Source organism: Colobus angolensis, unplaced genomic scaffold (genome assembly GCF_000951035.1).
Source record: "Colobus angolensis palliatus isolate OR3802 unplaced genomic scaffold, Cang.pa_1.0 Scaffold152, whole genome shotgun sequence".
Lineage (NCBI taxonomy): Eukaryota > Metazoa > Chordata > Mammalia > Primates > Cercopithecidae > Colobus > Colobus angolensis.
Window position 1 is genome coordinate 5,171,744 of NW_012114622.1, and position 24,225 is coordinate 5,195,968.

Below are 24,225 nucleotides of genomic sequence, written 5' to 3' on the forward strand. Positions count from 1 at the left end.
GGAGGCTGAGGCAGGAGAATGGCGTAAACCCGGGAGGCGGAGCTTGCAGTGAGCTGAGATCCGGCCACTGCACTCCAGCCCAGGCGACAGAGCGAGACTCCGTCTCAAAAAAAAAAAAAAAAGAAAGAAAGAAATTATAGAAGAGAACATCTAAGACCAAAAATTTGGAAGTATATAGTTATAGAACTATACTATAAATTACTTTATTAAAAGGATGTGGTAAATGATAAATTAGTGCAAATCTCAGAACTGGTGGAAAGGCATCATGTAAGTGTGAAGAGAGATTCTGCTTAGCTGCTAGTGATACAATTAAAGTAAAAAGATAATATTTGAAAATTCAGAAAGAGGACTATTATCCTGGGCCTCATTTTTTGTTTGTTTTGTTTTGTTTTTTAACTTACTTTATTTTCAACTTTTATTTTAGATTCAAAGGGTACATGTGCAGGTTTGATACAAAAGTATATTGCATGATGCTGAGGTTTGGGTTTCTGTTGATCACTTCACCCCGGTAGTGAGCATAGTACCCAATAGATGTTTTTCAACCCTTGCCTCCCTTCCCCCACTGTATTCCCCAGTCTCTATTTTTCCCACTTTTATGTTCATGTGTACCAATGTTTAACTCCCACTTATAAGTGAGAACATGCAACATGCAGTATTTGGTTATCTGTTTTGGCATTTCACTTAGAATAGTGGCTGGGCCTCATTTTGACCAGTGGAGAGAAACTGCTTGCTTGCATGTTTGCCTTGTTTTTACCTCCTTTCTGTCCTTTAAAGGCCATCAGGTACACAGAGTTAAGTGAATCGTCTTATTCCTAAGTTCGTGCATGGTATCCTATCCTCACTGGTATGCATGGGTTTTGTTTTATAATTTTCCATCTTATTCACCCATTCCTAATCTCAGTTATCTCCTCCATAGTTATGTTTGTGTATATCCTTCCAGATTTCTGCCCTCACTTCAATAATGTAGTCTTTGACCCTTGACTCTTCTCTATCTCAGTATCCAATCTATTAGCATGTCCTGTCAACTGTATCTTCAAAATGTATCCAGATACCACTTGCAACCTTCACCTCTACATGCTAGCCTACATTACCCACATTTTCTTGCCACAGCTGATAGCCTCCTAATTGGTCTTGCTCTTTGCTCTTTGGTCCTTGCTCCTTGTTGGCTCCTATTTTTCTTCAAAATAGCCCTAGTGAGTTTTTCAACATAGAATTTTCCATCCAGTAGAATTTTCTGCAGTGATGGAAATTTTCTGTATCTGTGCTGTGTGATGTAGCGGCCACTAGCCACATGCAGCAAATGAATGCGTGAAATGTGACTAGTAAGACCAAGGCACTGAATTTTAATTTTATTTTTCTTTAGTTAATTTAAGTAGCCATATATAATTAGTGGCTATCTTGTTAGGCAGTCCAGTTTTACAGTATACATCAGCTCTTATCACTACTCTGGATCAAACTCTCCAATGATTCCCCAACTCTTTCAGGATAATAAATCCACGACCCTACAAGGCCTTACCTAATCTGATTGCTAGCTGTCTCTCTGATCTCACTGGATCTCACTGAGGTTGGAGAAAAGGTAAAGGGAATATCAACAATGTTTTCCAGGATTCTGATATTAGACTTAGGATAGTCCAGTCTACTGAAGTAAGTAAACATAATCATCTGTCCGATAATATTTATTGAAAGCTTTTTCCAAATCTCAGCACCTATGAACTTGAGCAACTGCTATAAGCCTAGCGTTATGCTAAGTTCTAGATCATTGTAGTGAACAAAGCAGATGTTAACCTTGCTATTGTGTGGCTTACAGTCTAATAAGAAAGCACTTAATTTTTTACAAACAAACAAACAAATATATATGTAGTTAAATATAAAGAAAGAACATTTTCCATGGGGGAAGCTAAGTGGGCAGAGATAGCAGTGGGTATACCTTGAGTTGTGTTCACTGAAAGTCTTTCTAAGTGGAAACATTTTAGCTGAGACCCAACTAAAAAGAAGATAATCATGCAATGGGCACTGGGCCAAGAAGTATTATTGTCAGAAGGAGCAGCAGATGTGCTAATAAAGGAAGGAGCTTGGTATTTTCAAGAATTTAAAAGGCCACTGTGGCTGAAATCATGTGAGCGATGGAAAGAGCTATGTGGAGGTGAGTTCAGATGGGTCATATTACTCTCTCAGGAATTTTTTTTATGGGGGCAAAGAAAGATCAATAACTAGAAGGGATTGGGGGTGAAATAAGATTTTTTTTTGCTCTGTTTTATTTAAATGTCAATGCAAAAAAATTAATAAAGAGGGAATGGATGAAGATGTAGAAAAGAAAGCAGCAGTTTCTGAAGATATGTACTAATGACTTCTCTTTACTTGTGAAATAATGGTCATAGTTGTCCACTAGGGAATGGTTAGTTACCTCTTGGGAGTTTGGGTTAAATTGAGAAACTTTAAAATGGTTATTTCATAGACTGGAAGAATACACTGACTACAGAAATCTCAAGTGGTTGTGGTGGTGCCAGTCTATCAGATTGTGTGACTTTCTTGCTTCTGTGCGAAGATTCCTGGGTATAAGCAGGGTTGAAATTTTGCAAGGTGGAGTGAGTAGGACAAAGAACAAAGAAGTTTAAGTGATTAAAAAGAGTGAACAAAATGTAGTATCATGAGCTTTAGACTGAAGAAAAACAACTGAAGACACATGCTGTTGATATATATATAGAGAGAGAGAGAGAAAGAGAAGGGGCAGTACTCTGGTAGTAGATTTACTAATCTTAGTAGTGGAGGTAAATGAACAAAGCAAGCTACTAAGATAAGTAATATTGGGTGAGAATAAGTTGTTTGAATTCAGACTGTAAGTCAGGTGCAGAGTCTCCAATTAACAGTGAGGAAAATGTCCAGGAGCTTGATAAAGACAGCAACTTAAAAGGAGAATGGCTGGGGATTAGCAATATATAAAAGAAGCATGGATTTGTTTGTTAGTTTCGTTTTCCTAGGAAGTGGAGGAGGAGTGATTTGAAAGTGATGTTAGAAAACAAAGAGAATACCAACCAAATGTCCCAAATATTGAGGAAAAGATTCTAAGCTGCAGATTTATTTGATTAGGCTCAAGTGTCTACCAGCTTTCAAGGGAAATTCCATCGTGCTTTGGAGGGTGATGGGCACTGTGGCTTTTATTAAGGTCTAAGGCTAATGGTAGCTGTTAAAACTGCAGCAATAGCTGTAGAGAGGTGGCTCTGCAGAAGATTTTTCTGTATAAGAGATCAGGGGTGGTTACTGGGCTTTGCATCCAAGATATAATGGAGTGAAAAAGCAGATTATAGAAATAGGATAAATAGCACAATCCTATTTACATAAAATTTTGTATAGCTTATCCCAAAATCTTTTCTAACACTAATTCAGGAGATGTTAATTTAGCTTCCAAAAACCTAGTGATAATGCAGGCAAATAAGCTCATGAAAGACTGCAAACTAAATCCCTTTCCTAGATTATCTAAGAGATTCACAGTATACATTAGATTTGAAAGGCTGTGAGGAAAATGCCAAACATTTTTTAAATACATAGTAATAATAATCCTCTTTACATTTGTTTATTGATAAAATACTCTTCTTTTTAGAATCAAAAACATTTTTATCAGCATACTTCTTAACATCTGCAATCGTTTTTTTCAGTAAGAAATGAAAGGACTGGTATAGAGAGATGTCTTACAGGATATTCACCAAACTGTTAACAATATTTGCCTCTGGGTGGTGGATTCTGGATAAGTTTTCATTATTATTCTTTGTATGTTTTATACGTTTGAATTTTTATGATGAACAGGAGCCTTTTTTTTTTTTTTTTGAGATGGAATCTTACTTTGTCACCTAGTGCAGTGGCGTGATCTCGGCTCACTGCAACCTCCACCTCCTGGGTTCAAGCCATTCTCCTGCATCGGCAACCGTTCAAGCAATTCTCCTGCATCAGCCTCTCGAGTAGCTGGGATTACAGGCGCACACCACCACACCCAGCTAATTTTTTGTGTATGTTTAATAGAGACAGGGTTTCACCATGTTAGTCTGGCTGGTCTCAAACTCCTGACCTGTTTGCCTTGGCTTCCCAAAGTGCTGAGATTACAGGCATGAGCCACTGTACCTGGCCAGAACAAGAGTCATTTTTATAACAAGAGAAGGGATTTCAAATTATGAGCCTAATCATTTGGTAATAAAATAGTAAATTCTTACTTTATATCTCACCCTCATACTGTATTTCCATAGAGTTAAAGAGATAAATATAATAAATGAAATTATTAAAATAATCGCAGAAAATATGAATGAATGTCTTAAATTCTTGGAGTTGAGAAATAGCAATGAGTATATCTCATGCTCAGATCTAAATGCCATTCTCCATTCAAAGGCACTGGGACTCTTTGGAGAAATGGTTGATGGAAGAGAAAGAAAAAGACATGCCTGGAACATCTTTTTATGTGTAGAAGTTCCTGAAGAATGATGATGGCATATCAAATGGACACAGAAGCCAGCCAAAAGGAACTCTCACTGGGTATGCTGGCCAATTTGAGCATCAAAATAAATAATGATAGTAATGGATTTAATAAAATAGGAAGATACAAGTACATACTGATATAAATAAGTAAGTGAATAAATTGAAAGTTTTTTGAGGTATAAGATAACTTACATAGCCAGAAAGTACCATCCCACAAATTACTTATTAACTACAAAGGGGAAAAGAATAATTTTACAGTGGAGAAAACTAGAAGAATTACCTTAATCAAGTTAACATCACCAGTAGTGGGGGTGATCAAAAGCGTGTATCACCAGATAATATGCAGTGAGAACTCAGCAATATTTCTGTTAATGTTCCACCAAAAATTAATAATTTAAATCTAATCATGAAGAAGCATCACACAAATCCAAATTGGAAGCATTCTACCAAACATCTGGACTGTAATCCTCAAAAATGTCAAGATTATGAAAGTTAAGGTAAATCTAAGGAACTTCCAGATTGAAGGAGACTGAAGAGAACAAATGACAACTGAATGCAACATGTGATTCTAAACTATTTCATTTTGTTGTATAGGATGATATTGGAACAACTGGTGAAACTTGAATGGGGTGTGAGGATTAGATGGTAGTCTCAGTTTCCTACTTTTACCAATATGCCAGATCAGATGGTTGTATTATTCTCCTCTAGAAGAATGTCCTTGTTTGTAAGAATCACATCCTAAATTATTAAGAAGTGATAAGTCATCAGGTCAGCAACTTACTCTCAGGTGGAATGGGAAAAAAAGATTTTTTGTTCTGTGTTTGCAACTTTTATGTAAGTTCGAGATGGTTTCAAAATTTTAAAAATTACAAACATACATGCATATATTTCCATAAATTATGGTTATGTTTAAATGGGTAAGAAAAAATTGAATACCTTACTTCAAAACAGGCAAAAGGTGAACGTTAAGAGGATGTTCTCAGAAGAAGATACAGAAATGACCAATAAATGTCACTACATCAAAAGAAACATAAACCAGAACCATAGAGATAGCAGTTAGCATAGTGGCTGGCATAGTAAAGGGTTAATGAATTTTAGCCATCATAATTGTTATTATTTCTGTTTATATGTTTGATATTTGTCCATCTAGTCATCCCACCCAATCACCCTCCATCCTGCAACTGGAGTGTTACTATATTATATTGACTTCATGGGAATTGATCATAACTAAGTTATTGAGAACCGATTTTTCTGTCAAGTACTATTCTTAGCATATTACATTTTTTATCTCATTTAATTCTTCAAAAATCCTATGACGTTAGCAGTATCCCCAGTTTGAAAAGAAGGAAATAGAAACAACAGATTTAGTTTATTTAAAGTTACACACGGACTAAAACTCAAGGGACCCCAAACAGTCAACTTACCCTTGAAAAAGACCAAAGTTGGAGGTTTTATACTTTCTAATTTCAGAACATGTTACATAACTACAGTAATTAAAACAGTATGGTATAAAGTAAAAATTGCATGTAAGGACAGATACACAAAGCAATAGAATAGACAGCCCAAAATAAATTTTTGCATATATGGTCAAACAATCTTCAATGGGGTACCAACAGGGACTGTTTAACAAATGGGAAGACCGGGTATCTAATGCAAAAAATAAAAATAAAAGTGAAGATAAATCCTTGTCTTACACCATATGCAAAAATTAAAATGGATTAAAGACCTAAACATAAGATACAAGACTATTAAAATCCTGGAAGAAAACATAGGGGAAACACTTCATAATCTTGGATTTGGCCATTATTTCTTGGATATGACACCAAAAGCACAAACAATAAAAGCAAAAATAGACAAATGGGACTACATCAAACATAAACTTTTGTGCCTCAAAGGACTCAATCAACAGTGAAAAGGCAACATAAGAAATGGTAAAAAAAAAAAAAAATTGCAAATTATATTATCTGATAAGTGGCCAATATCCAGAATGAAGAACTCCTACAACTTGACAACATAAAAACAAATAACCTGACTTTATAAAATAGGCTAAGGACTTGAATGGACATTTCTTCAACGATGATATACAGAGGGCTAACAAGCATATGAATAACTGCTCACTATCACTAATCATTAGACAATACAAGTCAAAACCACAAGATATCCCCCACATCTGTTAGGATAAAAATAAAAAATAGGAAAGGAAAAAGTAAAAAAAGAAAAGATCAAGTGTTGGTTAGGATATGGAATAATTGGAACTCTTGTGCACTATTGGGATTGTAAAATGGTGTAACTGCTATGGAAAACAGCGTGGCAGTTTCTCAGAACTGTATGATCCAACAATCCCACTTCTAGGTAGATGTCCAAAAAAATGGAAAGCAGGGATTCAAAGAGATATTTGGACACCCATGTTCATAGCAGCAGCATCTGCAGTTGCCAAGAGGTGATAGTAGTCCAAATGTCCACCAACTGATGAATTGATAAACAAAATTTACCCATATGGTGGAATGTTATTTAGCCTTAAAAATGATGGAAATATATAGTTCATATATAAATACATATGTAAAATACATATTACAACATGGATGAACCTTGACATTGTACTAAGTGAAATCAGTTACAAAAACATAAATATGATTTTACTCATATGAGATATCTAAAGTAGTCAAATTCACAAAAACCAAAAATGGAATGGTGGTTGCCATAGGTTGAGGGAAAGAGGGAAATGAGGAGTGGTTGTTTCTTGTTTCATGGATATACAGTTTCAGTTTTGCAAGGTAAAAAATTTCTGGAGATCTGTTTAACTTAGTGTTAAGTAGTGTTACACAACACGTCTGTTGAATATAGTTACCATTACTGAACTATATATTCAAAAGTGGTTAAGATAGTAAATTTTATATTATATGGGTTTTTTAACCACAATTAAAAAGAAAAATGGGGAAAAACAGATTGGATTTAAAAATCAGCATATTCTGTTAGTAGAAGATAAATCAAAACCAAACAAAGAAATGCTCAAAGTAAAATGACAAATAAAAATATTCCAAGCCAAAAAAAAACACCCCAAAAAGCAGAAACACAATGAAATACCATTTCACATCCTCTAGGATAGCTAGAATGAAAGAATCAGATAATAAAAAGTGTTGACAAGGATGTAAAGAAATCAGAACTGTCATACACAGCTGGTGAGAACATAAAATAGTACAGTCGTTTGGACTGGTACACTCTGGCATTTCTCAAAAAGTTAGAGTTACCATTTGACCCAGAAATTCTTCTCCTAGGTATATCCCCAAGAGGATCAAAACAAAACCTTTTTTTGTGTGTGCATTTATGTACAAAAACCTGTACATAAATGTTCATAACTACATTATTCATAATAGCTCACAAGTGGAAACAACGCAGTTATTCCTCAACTGATGAGTGGATAAAATATGGTATATCCATACAATGGAATATTTATTTCACCATAAAAAGGAATGAAGTACTGATACAGGGTACAACTCAGATGAATCCTTAAAACATTATAGTAAGTGAGAGAAACCAATTGTCTTAGTCCATTTTGTGCTGCCAGAGCAGAATACCATAGACTAAGTAATGTATAAACAATAGAAATTTATTTCTCATAGTTCTGAAAGTTTGAAAGCCGAAGGTCAAGTTGCCAGCATGTTTGGTGTCGGTTAAGGACCTAGTCTCCACTTCCAACATGGTAGTTGGAACACTGCATTCACCAGAGGGGAGGAACCCTGTTCCTCACATGGCAAAAGAATGGAAGAACCAAGAGAATGAGACAGGACTGAACTCGCTCTTTTTTACTGGCACCAATCCCACCCATCATGGTGAAGCCCTTATGGCCAAATCACCTTTCAAAGGTTCCACCACTTAATACTGTAACAATGGCAACTAAATTTCAACATGAGTTTTAGAGGGGACCAACATTCAAAGCGTAGTATCAGTCATAAAAGACAACGTATTACATGATTTCGTTTATATGAAATAATAATATGAAATATAGAGAGGCAGAAAGTACATTAATGGTTCCTTAGGGCTAGTAGAATTGGATGGAGTTGATAAAACAGGTATGAGATTACTTTTTGAAGGAATGAAAATATTCCAAAATTGTGGTAATACTTAAATGGCTGTCAATATACTAAAACCATTGAACTGTACACTTTCAGTGGATGAATTGTATGGTATCTGAATTCTATCCCAATAAAGTTGTTACCAAAGAAAAGAAAACAGACCAATTGAATTTAGCCATTGCAGGTCATCAGTCACCATAATGAAAGCAGTTTTAATGGATGGGATGGGTGTGGTGACAGCCTACGTGGATTGGGTTTAAGTGAAAATGTAAGGAGAGGAGTGGTGACACTGAATTTTAGAAAATTTAAGGGGGTCTGATACAGAGAAATAGAGTAGTAGCTGGCAAAGGAGATGGGACAAGTGGTTGTTATATTGTTTTCAAAGGAGAGATAACAGTATGTTTGTATATTATAGGAAACAATCAATAGAAAGGGAGAAGTTAGTAATGGAGGAGAGAGGAGAGAATTGTCCAAATGATATTTTTTTGTATGAGGCCTGTGCACAAGTGGAGGTACTGGGTTGATATAGGAGTTTAGATAGTTCACATATGGCAGCCTGAGAGAAGACAGAATACGTATTTGACTACACATGCTGAGAGTGTGGTGTCTTAGTCTATTCAGGCTACTATAACAAAAATATCATAAACGACAGCTTATAAATAACAGAAATGTATTTCTTATGGTTCTGGAGGCTGTAAAGTTCCAGGATAAGGGTGCCAGCATAGTCAGGTTCTGGTGAAGGCCCACTTTCTTCATAGATAGGTGTCTTCCCTTTGTAACCTCGCGTGGCAGAAGAGGAACGCAGGCTACCGTGGACCTCTTTTGAGAGAGTGTTAATCTCATTTATGAGTGCTCCACCCTCATGACCTAATCACCTCCCAAAGTTTTCACCTCTTTCTTTTAATTTTTTTTTTTTTTTAACTTTTAAATTCAGGAGTATAAGCGCAGGTTTGTTACATAGGCAAACTTGTGTCATGGGGGGTTCTTGTAGATTATGTCATTAGTCAGGTATTATGCCTAGTACCCATTAGTTATTTTTCCTGATCCTTTCCCTCCTCCCACCCTTCACCTTCCAAAAGGCCCCAGTGTGTGTTGTTTTCCTCCTTGTGTTCATGTGTTCTCAAGTTCTCACCTTTTAATACTGTTGCATATTAGGGCTCAACATATAAGTGTTGCGGGGACACGAGAATTCAAACCATAGCAGGTAAAAAATGTAGTGGTAGGACACCTTCTGGCTGCTTCTGTTTTCTCAGTCAAAGCTTATAAACTGATAATGAAGATGGAGGAAGAGATATTGGAGGTTTCAACTAAAAAAGAAAAAGAGAAACTATGACATTATCGTCTAGGAGAGTGAGGATATATATAATGGGAATAGCCTTAAGGGCCTATTGAGGTTTGTGGTCATGAAATTAAACTCATACCAGTCTGTTTCTCTGGCCATTTTTAGCTATACTGAGGCAAGTGTGGAATAGACAGAGAGTTGTGTTTAGCCAGAATAGCAGGAAGTGTGACAAAGCAAGAGAAGAGCAAGGAAGTGAAGATAAGGATTGACCATGGATCGAGATGGTTAATTAATTGAAAGAGCTTATCAAAGCAGATGAGTGAAAGGTGTGGTAGACAATGATACAGAGATCTCAGCAGGGTCAAATGATTGTATATGGGTACTAGGTGGAAAGAAAGTAGTGGTTATGTAGAGGGGTATGCATGAAATTGAGATTATAGAGGTATGGTAGTTATTGATAATGACATGGTCCAAGAAACAACCATGGGGATGATCAACTTAAATAGAGTGGAGAATAGATCATTGGAAGGGAGATCAAAAAACTGAAAGGCCAGAGTGTTAGATGAGTCATGACCCAGAGTTGGATAGATGACAGCAACAGTGAAGCGTAGTAGGAGACGTAGTCTAAAACCTTGTTTACATCAGTAATTAAAGGAAGTCAGAGTGATGTCAAGCTGAGTTATTTTTCATGAAGGATCATAACCCCTCTTAATAGTATCCCTTTGGGAGGCCGAGACGGGCGGATCACGAGGTCAGGAGATCGAGACCATCCTGGCTAACACGGTGAAACCCCGTCTCTACTAAAAAAAAATACAAAAAACTAGCCGGGCGAGGTGGCGGGCGTCTGTAGTCCCAGCTACTCGGGAGGCTGAGGCAGGAGAATGGCGGGAACCTGGGAGGCGGAGCTTGAAGTGAGCTGAGATCCGGCCACTGCACTCCAGCCCGGGCAACAGAGCGAGACTCCGTCTCAAAAAAAAAAAAAAAAAAAAATAGTATCCCTGTCAGAACATGGATTGCTTAGCCCATACATGTAATTTGTGCATCCTCATAGTTCTTAGTATTTTCCTAACTGTGGCTCAGAGGTTTCTGCTGATCATTGTTCTTCTTGGTGCGCTTAATACATCCCTACACTTTGTAAGTTCTTGGTTGAACATCCATGGTGAAGATAGTCGAACTCAGTATTATTAGATGCAAATCATCAGAGGAGAAAAATCAGTAAATGACAACCTTCAAGGTAACAGTAATGAAATTTTTAACTTGAAAATTACTTGTGAATAGACTTCACAGTCTCTATAGTCACATGCAAATTATATGCTAATGTAGCTAGCTCAGCAAACTATTTTATACAATTAGTTCAGACACTTAATATTGTGCCTACTGCCTTACAAGGGTATCTCACTATTTGTCATAGATGAATGACATATATGTGTAAGTAGAATTTTGGTAATACAAATCATACTTTCTCATTTATTTGCATAATAATGTCAAAAATGCTTCATCTTCACTTTAAATTAATCCTAATTGGGAGTGATAACAGCTTCTTGTCCTAAGTATTTCTATCAAGTAGTTAAATCAATATTTAAATACACAAGAAGTTCTTATTTTTAAAAGCCCGGCAATGACTGATTTTAATGAGAAAAATCATTTTTGAACCATATGATTTCAAAGTCAGAATGGACAACATAGATTATCTAATGCAACCCTTGGCTTTACAGATGAGAAAATGTTGAGGACTGGAACAGAAAATTTAAACAATTTACCTTATACCACACATGTACATGTTGACACAGGTAGAACTAGAACCCACATCTTAAACCTACATTCCACTGTACAATACTCGTATCTAGTTTATATATTTGTAAGCATACACTTCACAGTATTGAGTTTTCTGTATTCATCGTGTACCAAGTGCTTTGTAAGTAAGGCCTTGGCGGAGGCCTCGATCAGTGCAACTAAAAGAGAAATCTCTTTCTAAAACTATGCACCTGAATGCGTCATTTGGCTATGTTGAATGAAGCCATGTTCAGACCTCCTCTGGGCCACATTACCACAGGCTTTTCATTGAATCTAGATCTCCATCTGGGACTTTATCTTAGCATAGCCAAAAGAGCAGGTAATTTGAGTTTTTTAAAGTTTGAGTTTTAAGTGTCATTTGTGTCTCTTAATTGTGGTATAGCCTTGGGCAAATTACTTAGCCTCAAAATGGTCTTAAAATCTCAACCATAAAATGGGGAGAATGACTATACTTAATTAACCTCACAAGGTTATTCTATTCATCAAATGTGGTGACTGTGATACAAAAGTGTTTTGATTATTTACTATGTACCAGACACTTTTATCAGATGATATAGTTAAAATCAGGTAGTCTTATTGAAAATCAACCTAAGAGCCTGTTATCTATGTATAGATTTTTCACTTATCAACAAGTTATTTTAATATCATGTGTATATGATCTTATTTTTGTAACTTACCTTTTCACTGATAAAATCTTGTCTCCTGTTACCCAAGGTTTTTTGTTGGTGGTGGCAGTGTTGTATATTGTTATTTACTCATATTTAAATATTTTTTTATTAAACCCCTCAGTTGAAGTGACTTTTTTTCTTTTTTCTTAATTATTAAAAGATTTTTAAGTGTTTCTTTGAAGACTTTTGCTAAGCATTCCTTTGTTTGTTTCCAAAACTGTAGTTTTTATCTGTTATTTATCATCTACCTGTGCTTGATTTCTTTTGTAGAATACTACATCTGATTCTTTTTCTTACAGCTAATGTTTTTATCTTTCTTAATGAGAGTGAATGACAACACTACTTTTCACAGCAAAACCAATGCAGTTTGTTGATAGGAATTAAAATTATGTGATGCAAATGTGCTTTAGACCTCTTGAGGAAAATTAGAGATGGGGGATAGAATATTGATAAGCATGAGTTTCATTTTTTTCTCTCATCTCTAAAAAATATTAAACTTTGTCGTCAGAAAACAGGTTTACATTTGTGTCATTTGGCCTCTTTTATCCATGTTTATATATTAGTATAAAGAAATAAATTCTTGCTAAACCACATGGTAATATTAGCAGAAAAGCATGAATAATGCACATGGACCAATTTTACTTTTTTAACTAAAGAAAATATTAAATGTTTGATATTTTAAAGGTAAAAAGTAAAGTTCTAGTAATTGTTTTTATGTTCTTTGTATAGCTAATAGTTTTAAAGGCACATTGTCGAATCTCCAAATACCTCATTGTAATATAAAAGTTGTTGAAAATATAAGAAAATCAGGCAAAATAGTATACAAATTCATATAATGTGATCACAAAATGATTAGAAATGTGCCACTTTTGAAGCATGTTTTAAATACTTTGATAACGTAATCTTTGTTGAATGTTTGGAAACATTAATAAAGAAGCCAGGATCTTTTTAACTGGGTTACTTCTTGCCAACTCCTGTTTTATCAGTGCCTACACTACTAAACACACACACAAGAGTAAACATCCTCAAAAGCAAAGGATTTTAATAACAAACCAAAATTTTAGATGACAATAGAAGATATTTATTTTCAGCAAAAAGATATGTGTGTGTGTGTGTATATATATATTACTATAAACATTGCTGGCAAAGAAACATGGAGATTAACAGTACTTAGTATTTTAGTATCAATATCATGTAAATAATTTCAGTTTTAAATGATTTAATCCCACATATTCAAAAACTAATATTCACAATTGATATACCTAAATCTATTGATTGATTCCATTTTATTTGTTATCAAATAGTTTATTTTTCTAGAAATCTAATTAGAGGAATTTATTTTATTATAAAATTTTAAGCATTGTTGATGATTGAACTGTTTTATGTCAGGGTTAAATAAGAAATTAAGAACTATTGGCTTCGCATCTTCCTTTTTATTCTCATATCAAAGAACCCCCTATTCTGTGCAACATGATAAGAATCAACAGAGTAAAAAAATAATGTATGGAATGGGGGAAAATATTTGCAAATCATATGTCTAGTAAAAGGGTTCATATTCAAAATATTAAGGAACTCAAACAACACAATAGCATGAAAACAAATAACTCAATTTAAAAATTGGATAAGGACCAAAATAGACGTTTCTCAAAAGAAGCCATACAGATGACCAATAGGTATATGAAAAAGTGCTCAACATTATTCATCATCAGGGAAATGTACATTAAAAACACAATGAAGTTTCACCTCACACCTGTTAGAATGACTGTTATCAAAAAGACAGAAGTGTTGGAGATGATTTGTAGGAAAAGGAACCCTTGTATACTGTTGGTGGAAATATAAATTAGAACAGCCGTTGTAGAAAATAGTATAGAGGTTCCCTAAAACATCAAAAAGAGAACCAACATATCCAACAACCCCAATTCTGAGCATTCAGTCATTTGACACTTATGAATGGAAATATATTCTGAGAAATGTGTTATTGGGCAATTTCATCATTGTGCAAACATCATAGAGCGTAATTACACAAACCTATGTGGTACAGTCTATATACCTAGGCACTATAGTAGTCTCTTGGGCCTAGCCTACAAACTTGTGCAGCATGTTACTGGACTGAATAGGCAATTTTAATACAAGTATCTGTGTTTCTAAACCTAGAAAAGGTTCAGTAAATAATAGTCTAAAAGATAAAAAGGGGTACACCTGTAGAAGGCACTTACCAAGAATGGAGCTTACAGGACTGGAAGTTGCTCTGGGTGAGTCAGTAAAGGAGTGGTAAGTGAACGTGAAGACCTAACATACTAAGGTATACTACGGTAGACTTTATAACACTGTACACTTAGGCTGCACTAAATTTATTAAAAATATTTTCCTTTCTTCAATAAGAATTCACCTTAGCTTCTGTAACATTTTTAATTGATAAACTTTTGCATTTTAAATGAGTTTTTGACTCTTGTAATAACAGCTTAAAACACATTGCACAATTCTACTAAAATATTGTTTCTTTATATTCTTATTTGCTATTTTTAATTTTTTTACTTGTAAAATTTTTTTGTTAAAAACTGAGACACAAGCACACACATTACTCTAGGCCTGTGTGGGGTCATGATTATCAATATCACTATCTTCTACCTCCACATCTTTTCCCACTGGAAGGTCCTCAGGAACAGTAACACACACACAGCTGTCATCTCTTGTGATAACAATGCCTACTTCTGGAATACCTCCTGAAGGTCCTGCCTGAGTCTTATAGTCAGCTTTTTTTTTTTCGATAAATAAAAGGAGTATACTCTAACAATAAAAAGTATAGTATAGCAAATACATAAGCCAGTAAAATTGTCATTTATTATTGTTATGTACCATACATAATTATATGTGCTGTACTTTTTAGGACAAGTTTGTTTACACCAGCATCACCATAAACATGTGAGTAATATGGCTACAACATCACTAGATGATGGGAATTTTTCAATTCTATTCTAATCTTATGGGACAATCATTGTATACGTGGTCCATCATTAACCAAAACGTCCCTATGCAGTGCATGACTGTATATGTGAAGGAAATAAAATCAGTATGTTGAAGACATATTTACACTCCCATATTTACTGTACCATTATTCACAATAATCAACATATGGAATCAACATAAGTGTTCATCAAGGGATAAATGAATAAAGAAAATGTGGTGTACGCACACACAATGGACTTTTAGCCTTCAAACAGAAATCTTGTCATTTGTGACAACATGGATGAAACAGAAGGAGATTATGGTGAATGAAATAAGCCCAACACAGAAAGATGAATATTGCATGATCCCCTATTATTACTATATGAAATAATAATGGTTTGGGGTAGAATTATTATTAGTGGATTAAAATGCATTGGTTATATTTTTTATCCACTCTCCTATAACCCATAGTGACATTCATCAGATGATTGGCTGGAATTCATTTCATAATCTGAAAGCTTGCAGATTTTACCCCTTGTGCAAAGCAAATTGATCCAGATTAGGATTGAATCTACTGCATTCAGACAGCAGCACTGTGTTCTGAAAGGTTGATCTAGCTGGGACAAATGTGTGTTAAGATATGAAATAGTCATAAAATTGCCCTTACAGAATATTATTTTTACACACATTTCCACACTCGTGAAAAAAAATGTATCTATGTAATCTACAGCACTTTCACTGAAAATGGAGAAATAACTGTATGAGAAATAGCCAAACTACCAAATTCTTCATTATCTGGAGCTGTATTTGTTTTGTACACAACAGCATTTTTTTGTTTGTTTTGTTTTTGCAAGATAGACACTTTTGGGTTTATTGTGGCTGTTCAATTACATGTTTACAGAGATGTACAGATATTTTTCCTGAACCACCTACCATTGATTTTGCACACTAAGCAGTCTGCTATATTTCCTAACATTTTATATTCTTTACTGCTGCATTCATGCTTCAAATTAGATTTCATTCTTTCTTTAGGATATTTCTTCTGCCTATGTGATTGTTTGCTTAGGATCACAATAAAGCAAATACTTGTGTAATTTTAAGGTCACCCACAGCTTTTGCAACATTAGGCACTTCAATGTCTATGGAATTGCTATGCTCATGACATTATCATGACATTAATGTGCAGTCATAGCACACAGATTGTCCGTTATGCAGAATCTTAACTTCAGATAATGTAAAGCAGATTTTCCTCATGCTTACTAAAGATTCTTTGAGATATTTCATAGCATTTGTAAAATATTTTAAAACAATAACATTAATGCTAGTATTTATATGGGAAATAAATTTGGTTTTCTTCTTAAATTCATCCATTTATTGCCTTCTTTTAACAAAGGAAGTGAAGATTATACTCACTTTTCTTCATGTGTCTTAAAAAATCAACTTTTAGAATATTACTATTATTTTAGAAGTTCTAAGAAAATTAACTTTGATGGAAGATGGAAGCTCAGGTGATCAGGACATTGATTCAGGTGTACTTGGCATAGCGGTTCATTAACTATGTGTTAATTATGTATAATTACTCCTGAAAATCTATAGTGGCTTCATCTTTTAGGTTGCTTCATTATATCATTAATTTTCTTGGAGGTAACTAAGCCTGACATAATTAAGTCATCTTAGTCTCCACAGGTTTTTATCTCCCCATGATGTCAGGAACACTGAGCAAGGTATTATAAGGCATTGTAACTTATTCCTTGTATGTATTGACTTTATATTTTAGGATTATATAGTACTATTTTGACATTCTTAAGTAATCTAATAAATGTATGCCTTTTAATTATTTACTTAATGTTTTAGCATAGATTTTGTACTTCCTGTCTAATAACCCATTTATATATTTGAACCACTTCTTTTACCAACAGTTCTTTGACCCCTGGCTACATAAAGCTGCTTCAGTTTATCCAGAACATCATTTATGAGGAACGATTTGATGGATCCAATCCTCAGGTATTAAATAGCTTCAAAGTCTTTTATAATTATTTATGTAATGCTGTTTTCAAATTCTTTAGGGGTGGCAACCCAGAAGTTTTAGATTAATAAACAGTGAACAAGCTGTTTTCAAGCACAGTACATGTAAATAAGCAGAGCACAAGCAGCTTTAGTTTGACTGTTACTGTGTATTTAGAGTTTCAGCTAAGTTCTCAGTGGAGGCACATAAGACATACACATGCTTTATCAACATCATTTTTAAATATGCATTTGTAGCATTTCCGATTAAGTAGCTGCATTTTGAGAATTACTTTTAAATCTGCAAGGTTTGTACTTTTCTATTTAAATTGTTCCTGTTTCTGTCATTCGGCCTTAATTTCAAATTACCTTATGAGTAAGAATTATCTTAAGATTTTATTATATTATGCTTTGTTTTATTGAATTAAAAAATACGTTTTTATTTGCCATATTAAGTATCTTATAACGACGATTTCTCTGTAGCTCTAATTTTTAAAACTTCCTCCAAATTTCCATTAATAAAGATGTTCTGGTTAGTTTAACTTAAACAAAATGTGAAAGATTTTATTTCTACATATCATGCCTTTCAGAATTCTTCCACAGTGATTTTAATTGCTTTTGCTGCTAAATGATTTGCGTTACATTTGTATTATTTTAGCAGAAATATTTCTAAAGCACCATTATTTTTATTGAAGACAGAGAAGCTGAAAGTCTTATTTTTGGCATTATCAGCTACATTTGTGCTTAATTCATGGATTTTTAAATATTCTTGTAAACTTTATTATTATATTTAACAGTTTTTCCATGGCAAAATAAATTATTTTTCAGTTTGTTTTGATTGCCAGTTTAATTGCAGGTTGAAAATACTTATGTGTGTATGATAAAGTACAGACATTTATTTATAGGTGGCTTTTCATGTATGTCATAATTTTTGTGACAGCCTTTAGTATTTAATACAATTTTATTTTGCTCAGTGTTGCTCCATTTTTGGCCCTACCTAATATTTGTGGGTACTGTGTCTTTCCTTTGGTGCCAGTGCTTGTCTGGAGAGGTAAATTGGTCCCTGACAGACACCTCTCCCCACTTGCTGTGGTAACTATGGAAACAGGCATGTCATAACAGTTCCTATGGTACAGTGTGCAGAGCTGCTGCTCTTGCAGGATGATGACACATCTTCTGAGAGTAAGAAATTTTATAGAATCCCAAAAGCAATGGTAATAGCAAAAGGAATACACACACACAGAGAGAGATACATCTTAAAAATCCTTACTAAGTAAGCTAGTATAGGAATAGAATAAAACATTTGTTCTCTTAGTTGTTTATTCGACTATGAAAACACCACTATTTTCAAGAAACAATTTTTTTTTTTCCCACAAAAATTGATAGACAACAAACTGGAGCTGGTTTGGCTTTCTGAACCAGAGATTCTATAATTACTGACTTTTATGAAGATTAAACAGCGTTCAGGTAGACATTCATATGGTGAATACCAAAACTGTTTTTAAACTAAAATATACCAATACATTATTATAGAATTATACTTACAATTTTATTGGAACTAAAATATAATGAATTTTCTTCTTTAAATTAATTGTAGTGTTTGCTAAATTACTTGTTAGTCCATGTATCTGTCTCAGAAACTTTAGATGAGTTCTAGAAGCCACAGAAATACACCTACAAGGCACTACTTCAAAACATATTATTCCTAAGTCAAGAATAATGTTCTGACATTGAACTAAATCTTACGTTTTAAAAGAAAAGTTTTATCTTTTTTAAACATTATGTTTTCAAATAAACTGAACTAATTTGAGACAACATATAGAAATACAGAATATTATATACTACCTTATAATTAGCCTTGGTAGTAAGTAATGTAGCTAATCTATAAAAATGGAGTGCAGACATTTACAAATTGTGCCCATAATTTCATTTAAGTTGTTATTTTTAAATATCTTAGAAATATATGATAAAAATGAAATTTGACATGGATTTTACTTAGAATACCAGATTAAATATTTTGGATATTCTCATAGGAATAAAACTATTGATTGTACAGCTGACAAGGTTCATTTTTTTAAATCTTATGCCACACAGTATGCCCCATTATTATATGGCATAGCAAAGGAATTGTATATCCTAAAGGACACAAGAGATTTATAATTCAGCCTTTGTTTTTGCAATTACCATTATATTTTTTAAAATATAAATGAAGCATTATGCTCAATTATATTCTGTTGTGCTGGGTACCAACCTCACTTAAATATCTTATCCCTCATTCATTTTTTGGCTTAATATTTTCATTCACTTGATATACATATATCAGTGTATCTGTCAGAGTCATTAAACCTCTGTAGTTCTCCTAATTTCGTGCCTAACAGCATTTTTGTTGTAAACTTTTATCTGGTACTTTTTAATACAATAATAGGTAATGAGACAGTGGTTTAAAATACTGTTGATCTTTAGTTTCTGAAATGTTGACAGAGAAAACGATATTATCCTGCTCTCCTTTTACCTTCATGTTTCATTCTAATATCTAGATTTTTTTTTGTATGTTTCTCTCCCTTTTTCTAGAATGCTCTTTCTGTTGGGAATCTAACTTGTTTGTTATCATGAGATAACAAATTTAGAGATAGCAAAATGAACTTTACATTCTTGCCATTTTACTTAAATTCTGAGGTTTTAAATAATAAAGAAAAAAGAATAACCCATCATATTTTACAGATATCTTACACTAATTCACCAGAAATGTATTTTTACTTCTAACCTAAGCCCTGGTACATCTCATTACTTCATATCATTCAAGTAATGCAGAAATAAAAAGAAAACCATTTTTGTGGACCATTGAGGATGATAACATAGGGTGTCTTAGGTGGTTGTCTATCATAAGTTTAACACAATCATTTAAAATATTGAACCAGCTGCCTACGTAGTGCGATCATATTTTAGGTCCTTAGAGTCAGGAAGTTTTTTTCTAATATGCTTATTCTATAATCCTTTTTTTTTGTAATTTCATTCTTATAGTCTTATCCAGGCCATTATATCCCTTCAATAGTATTGAATCATAGAGCAACAATGTTATCTTCTCTCCTTTTAATTTTTTTTTTTTTAATGGAATCTCACTCCGTCACCCGGGCTGGAGTACAGTGATGCAATCTCAGCTCCCTGCAACCTCCGCTTCCCGGGTTCAAGCAATTCTGCTGCCTTCAGCCTCCCAAATAGCTGGGAATAGAGGTGCACACCACCACACCTGAGTAATGTTTGTATTTTTAGTAGAGACAGGGTTTCATTATGTTGGCCAGACTGGCCTCAAATTCTTGACGTTAGGTGATCTGCCCTCCTCAGCCTCCCAATGTGCTGGGATTACAGGTGTGAACCACAGCGCCTGGCCTCTCCTTTTAATTTTAAAATGAAAAAAACTGGCTGGATGCAGTGTCTAACACCTGTAAGCCAAATACTTTGAGAGGCTGAGGCAGGAGGATTGCTTTAGTCTAGGAGTTCAAAGTCAGCCTAGGCAACATAGCAAGACCCTGTCTCTACAAAAGAAAATAAAAGAAAAATTAGCTAGATCTGGTGGCACATGCCCCTAGTCCCAGCTACTCTGGAGGCGGTAGTGGGAAGATCACTTGAGCCCAGGAGTTCGAGACTACCCTGAGCTATAGTAAGGCCACTGCACTGTATCTGGGTAACAGAGAAAGACACTGTCTCAAAGAAAAAAGAAAAGAAAGAGAAAATGAAGTCCTAAGTAATGTGTGTGTCTTGTCCGGAATCATCCATCTACTTAGTTACACAGTCCTGACTATAATTCTCTCTTATTCATTTATTAGCTTATGTTCCTTTAGGCTTTCGTCTTCTAACATTTCAATGTTTTATTCATTTTTCTTACTTTCCATGATCAGTAAATTCTGCTTGAAAAAGGAATACACAAATTCAGTTTCATTTGTAATATCAGGGAAATAGATATATTGTGTTGGACAATAACTAGTTGGTTAATAAATTTTATCAGGGTATTTTATAGCAATAGCAAGTGATACATTTTAGGAATTTGTTTCATCAGAAATCACATATAAAGCAGCACACATTCCAAACTATGTTAAAGCCATGAAAAGTTAGAGCCATCTTACTTTTCCCATCAATTCTAATAATGAATTTTCAATTATTTGCACATGCCAGGTTTTGTTAATGTGTTCTGCTTTTGATCACAAATTTTGCTGAATTTTTAAGGAAAGTATTTACAAAACATTTACTTAGTTAGAATAACCCAAACAGTAGAATTTATTATAAACACATCTGTTGTTAAACATTTATTCACAGTGATTTATTCACAGTTTCATTAATAGTTTTTCAATGTTCTTTTCCCAAGAAATATAGTCACTTATTGTGACCTTAATGTTGGTAAGCTCAAATTCTAAATGTTCACCTGTTAAATTTTATGAAAAGTGTTGAACTTAAATTATTATTTTAAGAGCAGCTTCAAGAAGAAAAACCAGAGGCAAATGTAAAATATAAAACCAAAAAGTCATGTATCTTTAAAGTTTTTTTCAAAGAACAGATCAGGCAGTAGGTAGGATAAAATTAAATGAGAAATATTGTACAATTTATAGTTTACTGAAAAACAGAATTTTCTAATACTGACAAGGGGTTTGCAAGCATTCTAGTTAAGATTTCATTATTACTTGTTTTACTAAATATTTTAAGTGCATTAAGTATAATTCTTAGAGTTGTGGCTGTTAAAATTTAGATACAATTTAAAGCTTAAGGCATATGATACTGTTCAGATTTTTCAAAAGTTAAAAAAATATTATTTTTTATAATCTTGTAATCAAAACGGTTTCATTTATATTGCTTTATGTTCTAATAGTACATAAAAAATTTTAACATATCTATTGACATTATCTCCCTGATGTTATAAATAAAGGTAAGATCTGACAGATAAAAGTGGTATTCTATTGATTAACAAAACTTTATATGTTTGCTTTTTTCCCACTTTCTTTTAGAAAAAACAGAGAAACGTTTTAAGAATAGGAATTCAGAATCTTGGCTCACCTTTATGGGGAGATGATATTTGCTGTGCAGAAAATGGTAGCAACAGTCACAGCCTTACCAAGTTCCTCTATGTTCTCCGTGGTCTTCTGAGAACCTCTCTTTCAGCCTGCATCATCACAATGCCAACACATCTGATCCAGGTAAGAACTTTCCAGAACTATTTTTTCATAACTCATGGTGATATAGTATGACATTGTGGTTTTAATTTGCATTTCCATGATAACTCATGATGTTGACCATCTTTTCATGTGCTTTCTGGCCATTTGCATGTCTTCTTTTGTCTGCCTTTTGTCCATTTTTTATTGATAGTCTCATTATCAATTTGTAAAGTTCCTTGATATTTTACCTACAACTTGGTAATAATTTTCCTCCTATCTATGACTTGTTTTTTCTATTTTCTTAACAGTGTCTTTTGAAGAGCTAAAGTTTTCAATATTGATGAAGTTCAATTTATAAATTTTTTAGTGGTTAGTGGTTTACCTCCCTCACACCTCCAATCTTGACAGTCTTTGCCCTCTCCAACGTCTTTTTCTTATGTTTTCTTCTAAACATTTTATAGTTTTTTCTTTTACTAATGAATCAATGTATTTCCATTTGAATTTTTTCCACAGTTTTAGTTCATGTTCTGAAACAGCTTTTAGTTTCTTTAATTAATATGTTAATGTAAACTATATGTTAATATCAGTATCGTTTACTTAAGTACATATTGTCTGCCTCAGGCATGTGATTTCATATGATCTTATATATCTACTACATTGTAATCTCCGTAGACGGAGGGCCAGATATTTATACATTTCTTTATAGGCTTTATGGTAATAACATAATATTAAACGTGATTTTAAAATTCTTAACACAGTACCTAGGCTTTTCCTAGATAACCAGTAAATGTTAATTAAATAAATATTGAATCTTTATTATAAAGTTATGTAATCTTAGTGTCTCTGTTCCAACATACCTAGACCCTACCTGCAAATAGCAAATGTATTAAAATGACATTTAGTTACATTCATTATATACAGCATATATAGCAAATATGACTGAAAAGTGTGACAAATGAAAAGTGAATTTAGCTAGATGCAGTGCCTCACACCTATAATCCCAGCACTTTGGGAGGCTGAGGCAGAAGGAGCTTAAGGCAAGAAGTTCAGCCTGTGTAACAGCAAGTCCCCATTTCTACAAAAAATTAAATTAAATTTTAAAAGAAGTGAATTTGGTCTACTTGGCTAGTAGAATTTATTTATTTATAATGGTCAGCAGAGGATAACTCAGTTTTCCTTGAAGGACTTTTTATACATTGTATCTGGACCTAAATTATTATCATTAGCTTAAAATTGCAGACATATCATAAGGAAACTCCTTTCTCTAATCATGCTAGACATTGTACACATACTTGTATTGCTTTCATTGTTAATAAGTTATCATAAAGTTAGTACTCAAATAATAGTTTGGTTAGACATGGTGAGCTTTTTATGATAAATAAGCATGACACAGACTTATCAGATACTGGTGAAAATACTACTACTTATACTACTACTACTACTACTACTATGCTATTACTACAACTATTTATTAGCCATGTACTACATCCCAAGCACTTTACAAGCATTAGGTCCTTGAATCTTCAGTGCTACCCTGTGAAACAGGTTGTTTTACCTCTGTTTCCATAGGGTCACCCAGTTAATAAGTAGCAGGCCAGTGTCCTTACCCGACTTCAAACCTTATCATCCTCAGCATTAGGTTATATGGCTTCACTAATCATCACAAAAACCCTGCAAGATAGCTGTGATTTCAATTGCAAAGGCAACTAAACTAAAGTTAAATGATTATCCAATATCCCATATCTGTTGTACATTTTAAGCTGGTATTCAAGCCCAGATCTGGTTAACTCAAAAATTTAAACTCCTTCCTCTCTGTCACACTGTATCCTATGTGTCCTGAATTATTAACTACCTTT

The 24,225-nt window shown here is 33.9% G+C and overlaps 1 protein-coding gene across 3 annotated transcripts in view; it reads left to right on the forward strand.

Annotated features, from left to right (window-relative positions):
- Positions 1 to 24,225, forward strand: part of ELP4 (elongator acetyltransferase complex subunit 4) — a 281,026-nt gene that overhangs the window by 109,800 nt on the left and 147,001 nt on the right. For all 3 annotated transcript variants that reach the window (XR_001001145.1, XM_011936337.1, XM_011936338.1), the window contains exons 6-7: positions 17,144 to 17,228; positions 22,223 to 22,411. Coding sequence is in view for 2 of the 3 variants with exons in the window: in XM_011936337.1 (XP_011791727.1) it covers positions 17,144 to 17,228; positions 22,223 to 22,411 (274 nt within the window). In the remaining variant the exon portion in view is untranslated. The remainder of the gene's footprint in view (positions 1 to 17,143; positions 17,229 to 22,222; positions 22,412 to 24,225) is intronic.